At 35.1% G+C, this 17,463-nt stretch overlaps 4 protein-coding genes across 6 annotated transcripts; 3 read left to right on the top strand and 1 right to left on the bottom strand.

Annotated features, from left to right (window-relative positions):
- Positions 1-2,940: 2,940 nt before the first annotated feature.
- Positions 2,941-4,564, bottom strand: LOC140809829 (CASP-like protein 4A1). Its single transcript, XM_073167575.1, has 3 exons — positions 3,969-4,564; positions 3,691-3,832; positions 2,941-3,295 (listed from the first exon to the last, which is right to left on the bottom strand). The coding sequence occupies exons 1-3, from the start codon at positions 4,535-4,537 to the stop codon at positions 3,101-3,103; spliced, it is 906 nt and encodes a 301-aa protein (XP_073023676.1). The 5' UTR covers positions 4,538-4,564; the 3' UTR covers positions 2,941-3,100.
- Positions 4,565-5,434: 870 nt separating this feature from the next.
- Positions 5,435-7,708, top strand: LOC140830667 (uncharacterized protein At4g28440-like). Its single transcript, XM_073194126.1, has 3 exons — positions 5,435-5,587; positions 6,494-6,727; positions 7,176-7,708. The coding sequence occupies exons 2-3, from the start codon at positions 6,505-6,507 to the stop codon at positions 7,364-7,366; spliced, it is 414 nt and encodes a 137-aa protein (XP_073050227.1). The 5' UTR covers positions 5,435-5,587; positions 6,494-6,504; the 3' UTR covers positions 7,367-7,708.
- A 1,966-nt stretch (positions 7,709-9,674) lies between these two features.
- LOC140830741 (uncharacterized) lies at positions 9,675-12,775 on the top strand. 3 transcript variants are annotated; one of them, XM_073194318.1, is made up of 6 exons: positions 9,675-9,884; positions 11,119-11,384; positions 11,543-11,649; positions 11,762-11,894; positions 12,008-12,202; positions 12,416-12,775. In XM_073194318.1, exons 2-6 carry the CDS (start codon positions 11,121-11,123, stop codon positions 12,701-12,703), a joined length of 987 nt encoding a protein of 328 aa, XP_073050419.1. In that variant the 5' UTR covers positions 9,675-9,884; positions 11,119-11,120; the 3' UTR covers positions 12,704-12,775. The 3 variants fall into 3 exon arrangements, with proteins under 3 accessions (XP_073050419.1, XP_073050499.1, XP_073050347.1); XM_073194398.1 differs by having other exon boundaries at positions 9,695-9,923; XM_073194246.1 differs by lacking the exon at positions 9,675-9,884 and having other exon boundaries at positions 11,112-11,384.
- A 2,668-nt stretch (positions 12,776-15,443) lies between these two features.
- LOC140809835 (uncharacterized) lies at positions 15,444-16,210 on the top strand. Its single transcript, XM_073167586.1, has 2 exons — positions 15,444-15,562; positions 15,776-16,210. The coding sequence occupies exons 1-2, from the start codon at positions 15,533-15,535 to the stop codon at positions 16,061-16,063; spliced, it is 318 nt and encodes a 105-aa protein (XP_073023687.1). The 5' UTR covers positions 15,444-15,532; the 3' UTR covers positions 16,064-16,210.
- The last annotated feature ends 1,253 nt before the right edge of the window (positions 16,211-17,463 follow it).

The following is a 17,463-nucleotide window of genomic DNA, read 5'->3' on the forward strand; positions in this document are numbered from 1 at the left end:
AAAACACAAATTGTATATATAATTAATTTTATATATTGGGTTTTTTGCATAATAATATTTCATTAAATACACATAATTAATGGTAGTTACACATGCCGTGACATTAATGACTTTCCAACTATAGACTTCAACTATACGGATTTATTGGGACGTACATTTACTCGACTCAATTAATTTATATAAAAATATATATATTTTTACACTCTATGGCAATAATATAATTTATTTTTTATATAACAAATTTCTTGGATTTAATATTTTTGGCGGTTGTACTTCTGAAAGCAAAGTCTATATATAATGATTGGAGCTTTTCACAATTTATTTACGTACAGCTTTGTTAAAAATGGGACCATTCCAACCAAAAAAATAGCGTGGGACCAATAAATTTAAAGGTTAGGCCTCGTTTCCATATATAATTTTTGTTAATTTAATTGATGTTTCAACCATCCATTTTTTTATAGTAATTAATACATAAATAATAATACACACGTCATTTTAATTCGAATTTAATTCTGAAAATCAACCACACCAACGTTGATTTAATCAGCGGTTAGCCAAGTATTATCACCATTAATATTATACTAGTTACTATGCACACGCGTTGCGTGTGTTTACAATCTTTTTTATTATTATCGATGTACTAAAGTGAAATTTGACAAATTTTGGAGGGACTAAATTTAAATTTAATGGTTGAAATAAAAAAATAAAAATAAAAGTGTGTGTTGAAATTAAAAAAACAAAACAAAAAACAAAAGTGTAATATTAGTATCATATAAGGGTAAAAGTGGAAAAAAAAAGTTGGTGTCCTCTCTAGGTAGTTACTATAGGGTCCTCACACTTAATAGATAGTATAGATATGCTCGCTTTTATTGATGATAGTGACGATATTGATGTTAGTGACATCATATTAAAATTCAAGAGCAATATATCATAAATTATATATAAAAAGTAACTTGAATTGAAAATTTTATAATAATAAACTTATATAATATATATATATATATATATATATATATATATATATATATATATATATAGTTTTGATATTCTGCACATCTACCGTGTACACATTTGTGAGCACCGATGAGGTGTCACTCACTCATTGGATGAGCAATTTTTCTATATTTCATCACATCTAATGGGTGAGTGACACACCATCGATACTCACATAAGTGTGCACGGTAGGTGCGCAGGATATCAAAACTATATATATATATATATATATATATATATATATATATATATATTTGAAGCCAAATCCAACTCGATTTGTCATGAACATAATTAATCGAGGGCTTAATTAATTAATTAACAAAAAACGATAATAGACCAACAATATATCATTAATCCGACCTCGTGTTGGGTGGTTGGGTCATGGGGTCGGAATATTTCGGGTCGGTGCACCTTTGGAACCCGGCCTTGATTCCTAACACAATTAATAATTATTTTAGTATCGGATTTACAAAAGATTCCTAGTGTCGCATTACTTGACAATGTCTCCTCAACAAATTAATTATGTTCACTATGTGTGTGTGTGTGTGGGCACGTGTGTAATTGAAAATGGAGGTAAATAGTGATATTCAATATTTCTGTAAAATAAATAGAATTTCAAAAAGAAAATATATTTTTAAAAAAAGAACATTTTCTTGCAAATTTTTCTAGTATTATGCGAAGAACAATTCCAAGAACAACTGGATTTGGAAGGGTACTAGAAGCATCCCTATTATTTTAATTAAAATAATATTAAGTCGTAGCATTTGGTATCTGTTGGGTTTATAATTCTGTCTTGTCTCTGTTTTGTTTTGTCTAATCCAAGACCAAATATTTGGCATCATGCTACCAACCATCTCAATCATGTTGGTTAGTTGAGTGCATGCATTGCTTCAAAAAATAATCATTACCGGGAAGCCTGAACTTGAAACAATTTCGGTGGATGCTTTGATATGTTAACATACATGGGTTTAGGGTATTTTTAACTTGTAATGTAATTTACAAATTTATGTGGATTTGTGTTCTGTTTTTTGGAAGAGTACATCTCTTGTAAGATGATTTCACATATTTTTATTTGTGAAACAGATCAACTCTGTTCATATTTATAATAAAAAATAATATTTTCTCATGATTGACTCAAATAGAATATTTTTCTCATAAAATTTACTCATGAGACGGTCTAACATGATTTTAAAAACACCAAAATGATTTGGATTGCCCAATGATGCAAGTATAATTTTTCCGCACATGATACACGTTCTAAGGTTATTTTTCTAAGTTTGTTACTATACCTAGTAACATTTGTTGGATTAACTACGTCGTGTTATTCTAATTTATTGTATAGAACTATATTCAGTCTTTGTTTTTATTTTATAATTGGGGTGGAGATGGAGTTTCGAATTTGAAACCTCGACCTCTTTTTGAGAAGGTGGTGTGTACCGATCTTACCAAAAATTTGAATAAAACCACACATTGGGATCGTATGCATTACATAAACTTAGCAACCTACTATACCACGCAACTTATTTAAAACAAAACTACACACTTTGCATCTTGAAAGTTTGCTTTCGCCTTTGAGAATCTGAAAATATTGGGCTCGGAATAAGCCCTGGCCTGGTTATTATTTGGGTCCAAATTACACGGATCTAAATCTAGATCAAATTGGACCGATATCAAACTATAATGTAAAAACTCAGACAGAAAATAATCTACATCGAAATTTTTTATTTTCTTACACAAAACAATATAATCCAGCTGTGGTTAAACTTATACATACTCAAAAGCAGTATCAGCAATGTCTTATTTATTTATTTATTAATTAAAAATAATTATTGAAGCAATATAATTCAAAATTGTTTTTTTTTTTTAAAAAAACAGGCTCTTACAAATAACAAGCATAAGCCAGCCACCGTTAGAGCCAGTAATTATATGGTAATTATCTGTTTAGTATAAATTTCAACCTTCGGTATATCATACAAACATGGAGTCAATACATTGGATACATATACAGTTGGGAAAACTTACATTAACATTAACAGGCAACAGCTTATTTTCCGCGTATAAATTAATCCCAAATTCACCTAGGAGGTAGCAACAGGGCTAATTGTCACTAAGTAGGTATGGATGTGCAGAGGGCATACCCAGATATGAGAGAACTCGAGGCGAGGGCGAAAAACGCAAGGAAAGACATTGATACAGATGCCGTTGCCATATCTGGGAACTTGTCCTTTCCCCAATTCAATTGCCAGTCAACAATCCGAACCGTGGCTGATGAAGATGCCGATATCAGAAGGTAAGCAATCACCTGCCACCACAAAATAATGCCCGTCACCAATCACGTAATTTATGTGGAGTGCATTGCGTCAAACCTCAAAAATACAGATTGATGAAGGCAGCGAGACGTTGAAGGAATTAAGGATCGAGTCAGTACATTGGTATCAAGACTACGCACTAATTGATGTAAGTATAATTTGAGCCTCGAGGCCAATCAAACCAAGTATTAATAACCAGTTTGCATACAAATTCTTTTTATATCACGTCAAGGATTATATCCTGACCATTTTGTTGTCACTGTGATGATCAACAACAATATTGATTTTAATAACCAGAAAATGAAATACATTTCTCCCTAAGGTGCAAATATTTGGCCAAATTATTCATACTCTTAACACTTTCCAAGTAATAATTTTAAAAACTTGCCTGATCAAAGGCCAAATCGAAGTAATATCTGAGTTGCTTTCTATCCTGCACAGAATACTTTCCGGTGGCCAAGTCGAAAGACAAATCCATTGTCTGAGCTCCCGAGTACACAAAGCCTATTATATTAACTGATACACAGTATCTACAAAATCCCATTTCAATTTTCGAAAGAAAACAAAATATCAAAACACAATATTTCCCGATATAACTAGTTAAGATAAGTAAAAATCGAAACTTGCAAAATTGTACGAAGTTGAAAATGATAGAACAATACAGACCTGAACTCTTTGTAGCGATAAAAAGAATCGAGAGCCCAGCCTTGGTTTCTATCAGCTGTCATCACTGAAAACGAAACCAAGCAAAACAAAAACCCAAAAATCCTGAACCCCAGAGCAGCTCTTTTCATCAACTTCTTCCTCTTCGCATTTCTCAGTATCGACAGAGACGGTCTAACCCTCCTCACCCGACCTCCGTCGCCCTCCTCCCGATTGGTTTTGGTTGCCACGCCCACCGGATGCTCCGACACGTCGCGATTCACCATCACCACCGGCGGCTGAATCTCCGGCGAGCGAGGTTTGTCTTTGTCCGGAGAAAACCCATGATCTATGGTCGTCCGATCAGATGTAATCGACGAACGCGGCGGCGAGAGCGATATGTGTTCCCCGCTGTTGCGGTGGGAGAGAGGAGGAGATGATTTGGGAAGTGCGAGCTCATGCAGAGAAGACAGAGGCGGGGAGCCCGAACCAGAATCGGAATCGAAATAGGAATCGCGAGGCGCGCGTTGTTTACTTTGATTTTCCATAGTTTGAGCTGCGCGGATGGAGTGATGACGAGAATCCATTTCCATTTCCCAATTTTATGGATTGTTATTTATTATTTGGAGGGGGCGGCGAAAAAAATATTAAATAAAATAATAAAATATAGTAAGTTGGTGTTTTGGGTCCAATTTTAAAAAAATAAGGTGTACATGTGTTACCTTTCCGAATAGGTATGCGTGTGTGTATATATATTTATATATACACGCATTGATCTTGTATATTATATATACACACACATACACGCATTGAGTTTGTATATTTTATATACATCCTTATTATTATTGTCATTGAAAGTAATTAGAAAGCAGCTTTTCTCATGAAATAGAGTTATTGTGAGACGGTCCCATACTTTGAGACGGGTCAATCCCACCGACATTCACAATAAAAAATAATACTATTAGCATAAAAAGTAATATTTTTTCATTAATGATCTAAATAAAAGATTCGTCTCAAAAGTCACGACTCATGAGATCGTCTCACATAAATTTTTGCATTTCTTATTTCTTATGATATTAAATTTGTTATCTTTTAATATTTCTCTCCAACATCATGTTGGGTCTGCTGATTTCCGATTGAAAGTGGCAAAAATTTTAATTTTATATCTCAGAATTATTTATTATTTTTTTTAAATTTAAAACACGTTGTTTAAATATATTTAATTCATTAGTGATCAATTTTATGAGTAATAAATAAAATAAAAGTATCTGATTTAATTTTGGCAAAAACTTGTGTGAGACGGTCTCACGGATCATATTCGTGAGACGGATCTTTTATTTGGGTCATCTATTGAAAAGTATTATTTTTTATGCTAATAGTATTACTTTTTATTGTGAATATGGGTATGGTTGATCTGTTTCACAGATTAAGATCCGTGAGACGGTCTCACATGACACCCACTCTTTAATTTTAGACTGTGTGAAATATACGGCTGAGATTCGCTATGGACATCCACAAAATCAACGGTTTGTTAGCAAATGAATCGTCATTCAAAGCGTATTCGAAGGTCGCCTTCAAATCGCGAGTCGAATAAATACTGCAAATCTATTTTCTCAATTTGTGGATTCTCATTTCTTCAACAGGTAAGTCAGTATCTCAATTATCAGATCAGCTGCTCGATTTGTTAATTCAATTTTGATAAAGTCATGATCTGATTTCTGTCGTATGGGTTGGATATTGTTTTTTTCACTGTAGTTTTTGGTGGTTTAGATTTGTAGGTTGAAAATACCCATTTGTTTTCGAGATGATTTGTCATCTGATGTTTTTCATGTCGATGTTTATTTGGTGGATTATTGATTCGGTCGAAATCTATTGATGTGACTTCGTTTCTTCTTTCACGTTTGTAATTTATTTGTCGACGAATACTCGAAAATTTGGGGAGATGGTATTTATGTTTTTCGATCATATGGTTTTGGCTTTTGTTTGAGCTTTAAATTGCTTATTCATGCGTTGTTTGGCGGTTCATTTGCAAAATCATTTTTTTTCCTGCTTCTTCCTTGCACGCAGTTGTTCATCAGCATAGATGTATTGTTTGATCCGATGAATTCTCCGAACTTTACCATTTAATTAATTGTATTAGTTCAATAACGAGGCTAGTATTTCGTGCTGGAGAATGCTTGCATGTCTTGGGCGATTGTGGCTTTTTGTTCAGATCCTATATGGGTTTGGCCCGAGTTCTCTGGCCCACCTTTTCCCATTCTGGCGCTTGTGGTTTGTAGCGTCCTGAAAGGCGTGTTCATTTTATAATATAATATGAGATATTTGCCCATAATTTTTTATCTGATAGATATCTAGTTTCAACTATATCTCCGCTGTTAGGTCTGGTGAGAGTTTGTTTAAACCATGAGGTCGAGAAGTTTCCTAATTAACTAGTAGCTCTATGGAGCTGATGCGACATTAACGCTTTTGTGTAAATGTTTGTACATTTTTTCTATTCAATTCTTCCTTAAAATTGGCCTTTTTTGTGATTTTTTGACATGTTGTGGTAGGTTTGATTCAAATGGCTGAAACTACATCAGCTTTGAGGAAGCCAGTTTTCACCAAGGTGGATCAGCTTCGGCCTGGCACAAATGGACACAATCTTGTAGTAAAAGTTGTCAGTTCCAATACTGTTATGCAAAAGGGCAGGCCAGATAGGCCTCAAGTTGGTCAAGTGCGAATTGCTGAATGTCTGGTGGGAGATGAAACTGGAGTGATTGTGTTTACAGCCAGAAACGATCAAGGTAGATTGCCATATTTTTGTTTCATTGATGTATTGACCATTTGATGATGCATTCCCTTTCTAGAAATAACTACGAGGACGTTGATTTGATGCAAGAAATAGATAAGATCTTGTTTTATGGATATTATAAAGTTGTGTTACTTTGTTTTTTCGTTGTATATTAATTATTATCCCTGAAAATTAGGATTGCTGATACAAACGGACCAAATAAAAGATAAAACTCCAATAATCTGGTGCTTTCTTTACCGTGTATGTGATTTGGAAATAACAATGGGATGAATGTCATGACTAATTCCAGAGCAGGATGAGTTGGTTGTTTTTAGTGTTGTGCGTTTTAAATCTGATTGTTGGAAAGTCCACTCTCACTAGCTCTAGCGCCTCAAAGCCAAATGGTGGTTCCCTTTTATTCAAGATTTAGATCATCCTTCTGACACTTGTGTTATCTGCAGTTAAAATAATGAATCCCGATGCCACAGTAATTATGCGAAATGCGAAAATTGACATGTTCAAAGGATCAATGAGGCTGGCTGTGGATAAATGGGGACGTTTAGAAGTGACTGAACCGGCAAGCTTCACTGTTAAGGAAGATAACAATCTCTCCCTAGTTGAATACGAATTGGTCAATGTTTCCGAGGAGTGACTCTACTAGCTCTCTCTTCTGCTTCCATGGAAATAAATCATACACAAGGAGACAGAAAATGGGTTTTATGTTTAAAGATGTTCAAGGTGATAATTTTGTTGTTTTGAAGTCCTACGCAATGTTGTGGTGAACAAGAAGCGTTGTTTTGCATTTGGAGGTTCAGTGAGGATCATCACGGCTGGTGTAAACAGGCAGGGTCAAGTGATTCTAAACATCCTATTGTCTTTGTTCAAGACATTATTTACACCTATCTTGGATATTTATGTTTAAATGAAGTTAATACTGGATGTCCTTGCACAATCTTCTTGAATGGATCAACGTGGAACTCGTTTTTATTTATCATCGTCTTCGTCAAGAAATTCTTCGTCTCAGAGTACTCTATTTTGTCTGCATAAATCTCTTTTTGTTCTTAATATAGGTACATTTTAAATATATATATATAGTAATTTATTGGTTACACTGGAATCGAGTCCGTGATGAGTATGAATGTGGTGGCTTTAAGATCTTATCTACTACAAGAATTCTAAAAATAGCCACATCACATTGCCTCATTTTCCTTGCATAGAATGTTAGAAACTGTAAATTTATAGTTGATCTACTCATTCAGTAATCTAAAATTGACTAATACATAACATCGGAATATGACATGTTCTTTAAAAATTAGAGTAGTTGGAAAAAAAAAAGTGTGGGTAGCTTAATTAATGGTCGATAGTTTGGGCATTGCATCACGAGGATCATGTCCAGCCCAACAAGAAATGATTGTGAAGAAGACATCACACTGAATATTTTGTACATTCCATTTACTTGCAGCTGCCTTTGCCTCGTTTCTGTGACTTATCCATGTGGCATGTTTCAATAATAAATTATGCATAATATTACTAACAAAATTGAAAGATATGTATAATAAAATAAATGTATAATTTTAATTAGGTTCGAATTTGAGATAAATGTTGGATATAACATGAAAAAATCGAAAACTTTTTTTTAATATGGTTACACAAATATTTTGAAATCTGAAATCAAAAACCTCTTTTTCCCTCTGATTGTAATTATTTGACAATAGCAACATTAGCGCACGATGATCCCTCCACTCTACCGGTCCCCTATGGATGGAATAATTAATGGATAAGTTTCAAACAGGTCCCCGAATTTTGAACTAACCTTCAAAACATCCCTCTGTTTTTCAGGTTTCTTCATTTTGATAGTCCTAATTACTTTTCCATTTGATTTAGTTACATCCTAAATCTACTCAAAAACCTTAGCATCAAATGTTTCAATTGATTTAAGATTCATCTTCTTGGTTAAATAAATAAAATTAAAATCGGTCGTAAAAAGGAATTTATGTTGTGCTAATTTCAATTTAATCTTTTTAGATCATGCAAGGAAACTAAAGTTATTCTTTCTTTGTTAGCAAGTCTTTTTTCTCTTTTGTCCTTTAATATCACAATTTTTTTTATTATATTTGTTACCATGATGAATTACTAGATTGTCCTCAAATAAAAATCTAACTATTAGAGGGTGCTGTAATTAAATTGATGCAAAAAGTTGGGGGTGCTTTTGAGTTCCCCCTAATTAGTGTAGCCAGTATGACAAGCCTATTAAAAAACGAAACAAAATCCTTTCAGTTTTTTTATTGCATTTAAACCATCATTCTCTTGAAAAAAAGGACGAAAACTTCAAAACCCAAAAATATAATTTACGAAGTATTCAAATATTAAATATTATTTTTATGTTGCTTTATAATTCATGAATGAGTCTCATGTGAGACCGTCTAATGGATCTTAATCTGTGAGACGGGTCAACTCTACTCATATTCAAAATAAAAATTAATACTCTTAACATAAAAAAATAATACTTTTTAATGGATAACTCAAATAAGAGATCCGTCTTACAAATACGACCCGTGAGACTGTCTCACACAAGTTTTTGCCATAATTCATTTGACAAAAACTTGTGTGAGACGGTCTCACGAGTCGTATTTTGTGAGACGAATCTTTATTTGAATTATCCATGAAAAACTATTATTTTTATGAGAGTATTACTTTTTATTATGAATATGAGTAGGGTTGATCCGTCTCACAGATTGAGATCCGTGAGATGACCTCACATATATCTCCTCTAATTCATTTGATTCAGTGAGAGACAATTGTAGCAAATCTATGTCCAACTAAAAAAACTAATTTTATAAATATTTTTAAAAATCAAATTTAATAAAATTCAGCTTGCACATCCAATTTAATTTTTTTGAATTGAAGAGATCTGTATGGAGCAAGTAGCAGGGGCAGTTCAGGGATTTACTCCTTCCCCGTGGTTCGCATGTAATGTAAATACCCGACACGAGGCTGCCGGGTTGGGTTCGGACAGCAAAACACGCAGTCTATATTTACTGCCCGGCTCGCCGGTTACACAAATCCCCCTTATTGCTCCTCCATTCTCCATTTCCATACAAAATCTAATCCATTTCTCAGCCGCGCATTGTTTTACACTCTATTAATCGATAGTTTCATCAGTTTCACAGGTGCTGCTTTAGCCTATCATTTCTCCTCGTGCTCGCGTGGTGAGCGTTCTTCTTTTTCTACGCATTTTATGATTTTTAATTGAATTTTTACGTGCTGTTACTCTGAATCCGATGATAGGGAAGAGTTTTGGTTGATTTAAATCGTTACGTGGTGAATGAGCGAGATCTTAGTGAATTTGTACTCGGACTGAGTTGACATTTGTGTTTGTCTCGTTCATTGTATGTTTTGCATTCATTTTGCTGTTTTTGATTTTGTTTTAGCGCTAGATCTCTCTACCGATAGTGTGCAACTGAAGTAGATTTGTCGATGCAAGAACTTTTTTTGATTGGTTTTTTGCCAGTTTACTCGTCTGATGTGAATTGTGATCTCTTGTGATGTGGTGGATAAAATTGAATAAGTTGAAGAGTTTGGTGGCTTCTGGGGAAAAATGAGTGAGGATTTTGGTTATGTTGGAGAGTTTCCTGCGAAACTTCATTAGGTTAAGTATATGAATGTCCTGCTTCTGCGGACTGAGATTCTCTTACACGTATGAGATTGATCACTCGTTATGTTTATATTAGTGGAACAGGGTTGAGCATTAGTTATATGTTAAATCTGTCCGTTAGAAACTTCATTACTGAAATGTACTTCTCATAGTAAGGATGATAGTCTGAATACATGATATGTTAGGTGGAAATATCTGTCACATTACAATGCTCTTATGTCTGATTTGATTATTAATATTATTCGCAAAATGGTGAATGTTATATTTGAAATTACTTAAGATAAGATGTCGTATAAAATGTGCATATTCCCCTACTTATGGAAAAATTCGTTTAACTGTTTCCGCATTGTGTGTCCCCACTGGCTCTTTTTTAAGTTCATATATTGTTCATAACAATTTGCTCCTTTGTTAGACTAAAAAATTTGAAAATATTTAAATATTGTAAGTGAGTTGTGATGATTTGTTGCCAGAAAATAAGCGCAAGTAGGAAAGTGCTCTATGGTAAGTTGGTTGATCCATGTATTCATATCTGTTTTGCATATTGTTGATCAATTGCCTTTAAGTTTACTTCTCTTTTATCAATTAATCAGTTGATATGTTTTATTTTATCAATCCCGACTAATCAGGTTTCATTTTGTTTTCACTTGGTTTCTCTTGGCGCAGCAGCAAGGAATTGATTTTTTTTAAAAATTATTTATCACTATAAATTAAATCTTGTTTATAAGTGTTAATTATTTCCAAAATGTCAGGCATGGCTCTCAAAGATGTCAATAAAATACCTGAGTCTGAGAGGATCAATGAAAGCTCCAGCAATGGAAACTTTATCAAACCTCACTTTGAACATGCGGATGAAAATGTTGAAAATAGGCAAAACAAAAAGATGGCTTCCCTGCTTGACACTCCCAGTAAGAGAGATGGATCTGAAAATTCTGGGGAAGGGGTGGAAAATTCTGAAGTAGAGTACATTGAATCTGAGAAGTTGGAGGATGTAGAAGATGTAGAAAACTGTCTAAAGGTATTTTTTTTTATGTAGCCCTATCCGTGTTTATCAACGTTTCCCAAGATTCTTGGTGTGAATGTGAGTGTGCACTCATGCATTCTTGCTTGTACCCTTATAAATAGCTCCTAAAAATTTATATATTTATACATTCTTTCTTACATTCTGGCGTTTAGACACTCTTACTGGAACTAGGTTCCAAAGACTGGGTTTCGGTGTGTGATGCACTCAACAATGTTCGTAGATTGTCTATATATCACAAGGAGGATATTGCTGGCATGCTGTAAGTATCAATCAGCAAATAGTGTTCTTAGCCTGAAGATAGAATTGATATCATAATTTTTTATGCCTTTCATGAATTTTCTGTCTCGTGACTCGTAGATTTAATTGATCAGGAATGATGTGATTTCTTTAATAGTGAAATCCCTAAAGAGCCCAAGAAGTGCCGTTTGTAAAACTGCAATTATGACTTCAGCTGATATCTTTAAAGCATATAATGATGACATGATTGATTCACTTGATCCACTGGTAAATTGTTTTATTCTAAATTTAGCTGCTGCGTACTTCCTTTTTTATGGGTTTTCCATTTTCTAAAATTACTCTCTTCCTATCTATAACCGCAATGCTGTTACCCTTGTTAGCTAGTGCAACTTCTTCTCAAATCTTCACAAGACAAGAGGTTCGTGTGCGAGGCAGGTGAAAGTGCTTTAATAACCCTGACAAATTGGGTTTCCCCTCTTGTATTGTTGCCCAAGCTGCAATCTCATATTAAGAACAAGAATCCTCGAATTCGAGCAAAGGCTTCTATGTGCATTTCTCGAAGTGTTCCTCGTCTGGTAAGTACTCTTAGACGAGTTTAGTGCCCTCCCACCTCCCCTTTGTGCTTGGTTTCACTTTATATTATGAAGTTGTGTACTTCCTAACATGTCTCTAAGTTTGGAAGTTGAGATTACTTTAATGTCGTTTAACGGAACTGGTTGTTCTGTTTATGACTTCAAGTTACTTTTTCATCTATTAATATTCGTTCAATTTTCGTTTTCCTTTCCCAGGGAGTTGATGGAATTGAAGAATTTGGCATCGACAAACTGATCCAAATAGGTGCATCACAGCTCAGTGATCAGCTTCCCGAGTCCAGAGATGCTGCTCGAGCTTTGCTGTTGGAGTTGCAATCTGCATATGAAAAATCTCATCCCCTGGAACCAACTGCTACTGTTTCTGAGGAACCCTCGACAGTTTCTTGGGAGCATTTCTGCAAGTCAAAGCTTTCTCCATTGAGTGCACAGGCTGTTCTTCGTGTGACCGGTATCCCTCAGGAGGGATTCGTTTCAAGTTCATAGCACATCATGGCTTTACATCAACGAGTAAAGCTCCTTTTCTTTTTACTTGGACTACCTGTTTGTTTAAAACTACACACCAGATTGATTTGCCACTAAAATCAACCACATCATTACAATAGTATTATCCTTTTTACTTTTTCTCATTGGGTGCATGGGAATCATATTACCACGAAACTGGAAGAAAATATGACATGTAGATCTTTTGTCAAAGACCAGAAAAGAAAAAACAAAACAAGCAAGAAAACAAAAAATCGTATGTTTCAAAATCTCATTCAAAATTGCATCCCTCAAGTTCCCCGTCTTCCTTCTAGGGGATCTGGACCCGTCTTCCTTCTAGGGGATCGCATTTTCCAGATGGTTGAGTTGCTCCCTCAAGCTCCGCAACGTCGTCTGTATCGGTCCCTCCGGCTCATTCCCCCCTCCTGGAAGATTTGCTTCCAAATCATTCAGATATCCACGAGACTTGGTAACGCATGTGTGTGCCGTATCTATCAGTTGTTCGAAAGTATCCGCATATCCAAAGCAGCATCTCTTGATTTCTTTAGCAATGAAAACTAAGACACGGTAACAGCAGCAAATGGAATCAGCAGCAAACATACCTAAGAGATTGGTCTTTCCAAGACCTAACAAGATTGAAAGGAAAGTTGCATAAATGATGTCAAACACGCCATAATGCCGGGGACTTCGCACCACCACCATCATTGAAAGAACAGAGACAATGCAGAGAATAGAAGCTTTCTGCTCATCTACCAACGGTTTACAATTTTTTGTCACAACTTGACCTCTTGCTTTTGTTGATGCAACAGAGCAAACAATAATTGCTCCCGTCTCAACAATTTCTAATAGTAATCTGGCACAAAAACGATTTATTTTGTTCAAACTAGTACGACGTATTTTAGTTATCTTCTCCAAAAAATAACAAGCTCCCATAAAAACACCGCAACCTGTCCAAATGCCAACCGCCTTACCTAAACCAGATATCCATTTCGTGCCGCAATTGTGACTGACCGTCGTATATTTCGGTTCTAATGCTAAACAAGGATCTGATCTAGAGTGAAGAACGTATCCTACACCAAAGCATGCAAAAGAAGCAAATAGAGATATGAATCGAATCATAGTCCGAACAGTGCATGTCGAAGCTCCACATGCCATTCCTTTGTTGCTCCGACAGGTAAGTCAGTATCTCGATTATCAGATCAGCTGTTCGATTTGTTTATTCAATTTTGATAAAGTAGTGATCTGATTTCTGTCGTTTGGGTTGGATATTGTTATGGTTCGAACCGATTCCTATAGATCGTTCTTGGACTTTCTGTAAGAGCATGCACATGCAACACTCACACACTCCACGCAACGTAAAAGAAATTGCAAGAGTATTTACGTGGTTCGACGGAATTCGTCTACGTCCACGGGAGGGCAACCAATCTTTATTTATCTACAACAATGAATTACAAATACAGAGCTTGTTTGATCAAGAAGAAGAGAAAATGAAACCAGAAAGTTTTGGACGACTACTGCTCTTCTTCTTGAGCTTCCTCTATTTTTGTGTATCTCACTTCAGCCAGAATGGCCTACGTCCACGGCAGCAATCTTTATTAATAACCAAGGAAGAGGAGTCAATTACAGATGCATATCAAAGATGAAGAGTTTACAGAATTAATAGATTTCTTCCTTTCAATCAATCTTCTAGTTCCTCACGCTTTTCTTGCTGCGATCTTCCTTCCTCTTTGTATCTTGTATACTTCAGAGAGAATTATTCCGAGTTCTTCCAGAGTAAGTGATTCCTTCTACAGCTGGACTTCTAAAGCATGCCTTGCAAACCAGCTACCGGAAGCTCCCATCTCCTAACTGCCATTCAACGGTTTTAACATAGTGATGAGAGTATCTTCCTATTCCTTTTCTACTGGTGATAGCCTGTCACTCAGTTATGGCCAATAACAAAAGTGCTCAATTACTCTTCCCCTATCCGTTGACTAGCCAGCTTGAAGACACCAAGTCAACAGTTAATTTAATTGATATTTCAACAATCCATTCTTTATAGTAATTAATACATAACTAATCATACACATGTCATTTTAATTCGAATTTAATTCTGAAAAATCAACCACACCAACGTTGATTTAATCAGCCGTTAGCCAAAGTATTATCGCCTTCAATATTATATAACTTGATTTGTCATGAACATAATTAATCGACGGCTTAATTAAATTAAACAAAAACCGTAGTAGTCCAACAATATATCATTAATCCGACCTCGTGTTGGGTGGTTGGGCCATGGGGTCGGAATATTTCGGGTCACCCGGCCTTGATTCCTAATCACAATTAATAATGATTTTAGTATCGGATTTACAAAAGATTCCTGGTGTCGCATTACTCGACAACGTCTCCCCAACAAATTAATTATATTCACTCAATCTATTCTAACCCCTAACCACATATTATATATGTGCGCGCGCATGCTCGTGTGTAATATATACAAGGTTAAAAAATGGAAGTAAATAGTGATATTCAATATTTTTCCGAAATAAATAGAATTTCAAAAAAGCAAATATAGTTAAAAAAAAAACTTTTTTAGCATTTTCTTGCAAGATTTTCCTAGTATTATGAGAAGAAACAAAATTGGTTTTCAAGAACAATTGAATTTGGAAGGGCACTAGAAGCATCCCTATTATTTTAATTTAAAGATATAATAACTGTGATGGGTACAGTTTCCATGAGAAACCAAGTGAAAACAAGTGAAACCTGATTAGTCGGGTTTCCCCTCTTGTATTGTTGCCCAAGCTGCAATCTCATATTAAGAACAAGAATCCTCGAATTCGAGCAAAGGCTTCTATGTGCATTTCTCGAAGTGTTCCTCGTCTGGTAAGTACTCTTAGACGAGTTTAGTGCCCTCCCACCTCCCCTTTGTGCTTGGTTTCACTTTATATTATGAAGTTGTGTACTTCCTAACATGTCTCTAAGTTTGGAAGTTGAGATTACTTTAATGTCGTTTAACGGAACTGGTTTTTCTGTTTATGACTTCAAGTTTCTTTTTCATCTATTAATATTCGTTCAATTTTCGTTTTCCTTTCCCAGGGAGTTGATGGAATTGAAGAATTTGGCATCGACAAACTGATCCAAATAGGTGCATCCCAGCTCAGTGACCAGCTTCCCGAGTCCAGAGATGCTGCTCGAGCTTTGCCGTTGGAGTTGCAATCTGCATATGAAAAATCTCATCCCCTGGAACCAACTGCTACTGTTTCTGAGGAACCCTCGACAGTTTCTTGGGAGCATTTCTGCCAGTCAAAGCTTTCTCCATTGAGTGCACAGGCTGTTCTTCGTGTGACCGGTACTCCTCAGGAGGGATTCGTTTCAAGTTCATAGCACATCATGGCTTTACATCAACGAGTAATATTTGTCATTTTGATATTCATCTGTTGAAATATTCTTGTATATACGGTGTAACTTTTGGATATTTGGCATGACGTTTGAAGCAGATTATATAGATCCTACCTTGGGTTGAGGAATCAATAGGTTCAATAATCTGAAAATATCATTCTTATAATCTGAAGAATCTGTTGTAGTATGTTCCAAGAATTGGTCTATCCCCGACTATAATAGGGGTGTGTTCCAAGAATGGGTCTATCCTGTGTGAATTTAAGCAGAGCCCATGTATTCTTTAATACATATTGTGATATACGTATATATCATATTGGAAGCAAATATCTCTATGTAATATAAAGTCTCTAATAGAAATATCTCGACTAATATAGAGGCAGTAATATAAGTTCAGTGTGTGAATTGGAAGAACACAAGTAATGTGTTGACATTCTTAAAATTTCATAATATTTAATATAAAGCTCTTTTTTTTTTTAACTTGGACTACCTGTTTGTTTAAAACTACACACCAGATTGATTTGCCACTAAAATCAACCACATCATTACAATAGTATTATCCTTTTTACTTTTTCTCATTGGGTGCATGGGAATCATATTACCACGAAACTGGAAGAAAATATGACATATGTAGATCTTTTGTCAAAGACCAGAAAAGAAAAAACAAAAAAAGCAAGAAAACAAAAAATCGTATGTTTCAAAATCTCATTCAAAATTGCATCCCTCAAGTTCCCCGTCTTCCTTCTAGGGGATCGCATTTTCCAGATGGTTGAGTTGCTCCCTCGAGCTCCGCAACGTCGTCTGTATCGGCCCCTCCGGCTCATTCCCCCCTCCTAGAAGATTTGCTCCCAAATCATTCAGATATCCACGAGACTCGGTAATGCATGTGTGTGCCTTATCTATCAGTTGTTCAAAAGTATCCACATATCCAAAGCAGCATCTCTTGATTTCTTTGGCAATGAAAACTAAGACACGGTAACTCCCGAGGTACTTACAATTCAGATTTTAAAGTGAATTATATTTTCTAGGTTACATTTAGAGCTTCGGTTGGCTGCACGCATTTACTGATCTGCAGCAAAATATTTTCTGTAGGATAGAATTTTGTTGCTATAGCATGCATGTAATATTATAGCTTGCACAGAATGACAATCAAATTATTAGCTTAATACAGATCAAAATTTGAGTTTTGCGGTTGACATTAGGTGTTGAGTCTGCAATGAGTTGTTTATATTACGTATAGGGCTTTGGGATTTATGTTCATATCTGTTAGTAAGCTTTGAATTTTGATAATGTATTAATGAAGTAATGTTTACATACTTGAATATGGTTTATAATGTATTCGTTTTGTTTTATAGTTTTATTCTCTTTACTAATTATTTTTCTTCGTC

Source organism: Primulina eburnea, chromosome 1, assembly GCF_022965805.1.
Source record: "Primulina eburnea isolate SZY01 chromosome 1, ASM2296580v1, whole genome shotgun sequence".
Classification (NCBI taxonomy): Eukaryota; Viridiplantae; Streptophyta; class Magnoliopsida; order Lamiales; family Gesneriaceae; genus Primulina; species Primulina eburnea.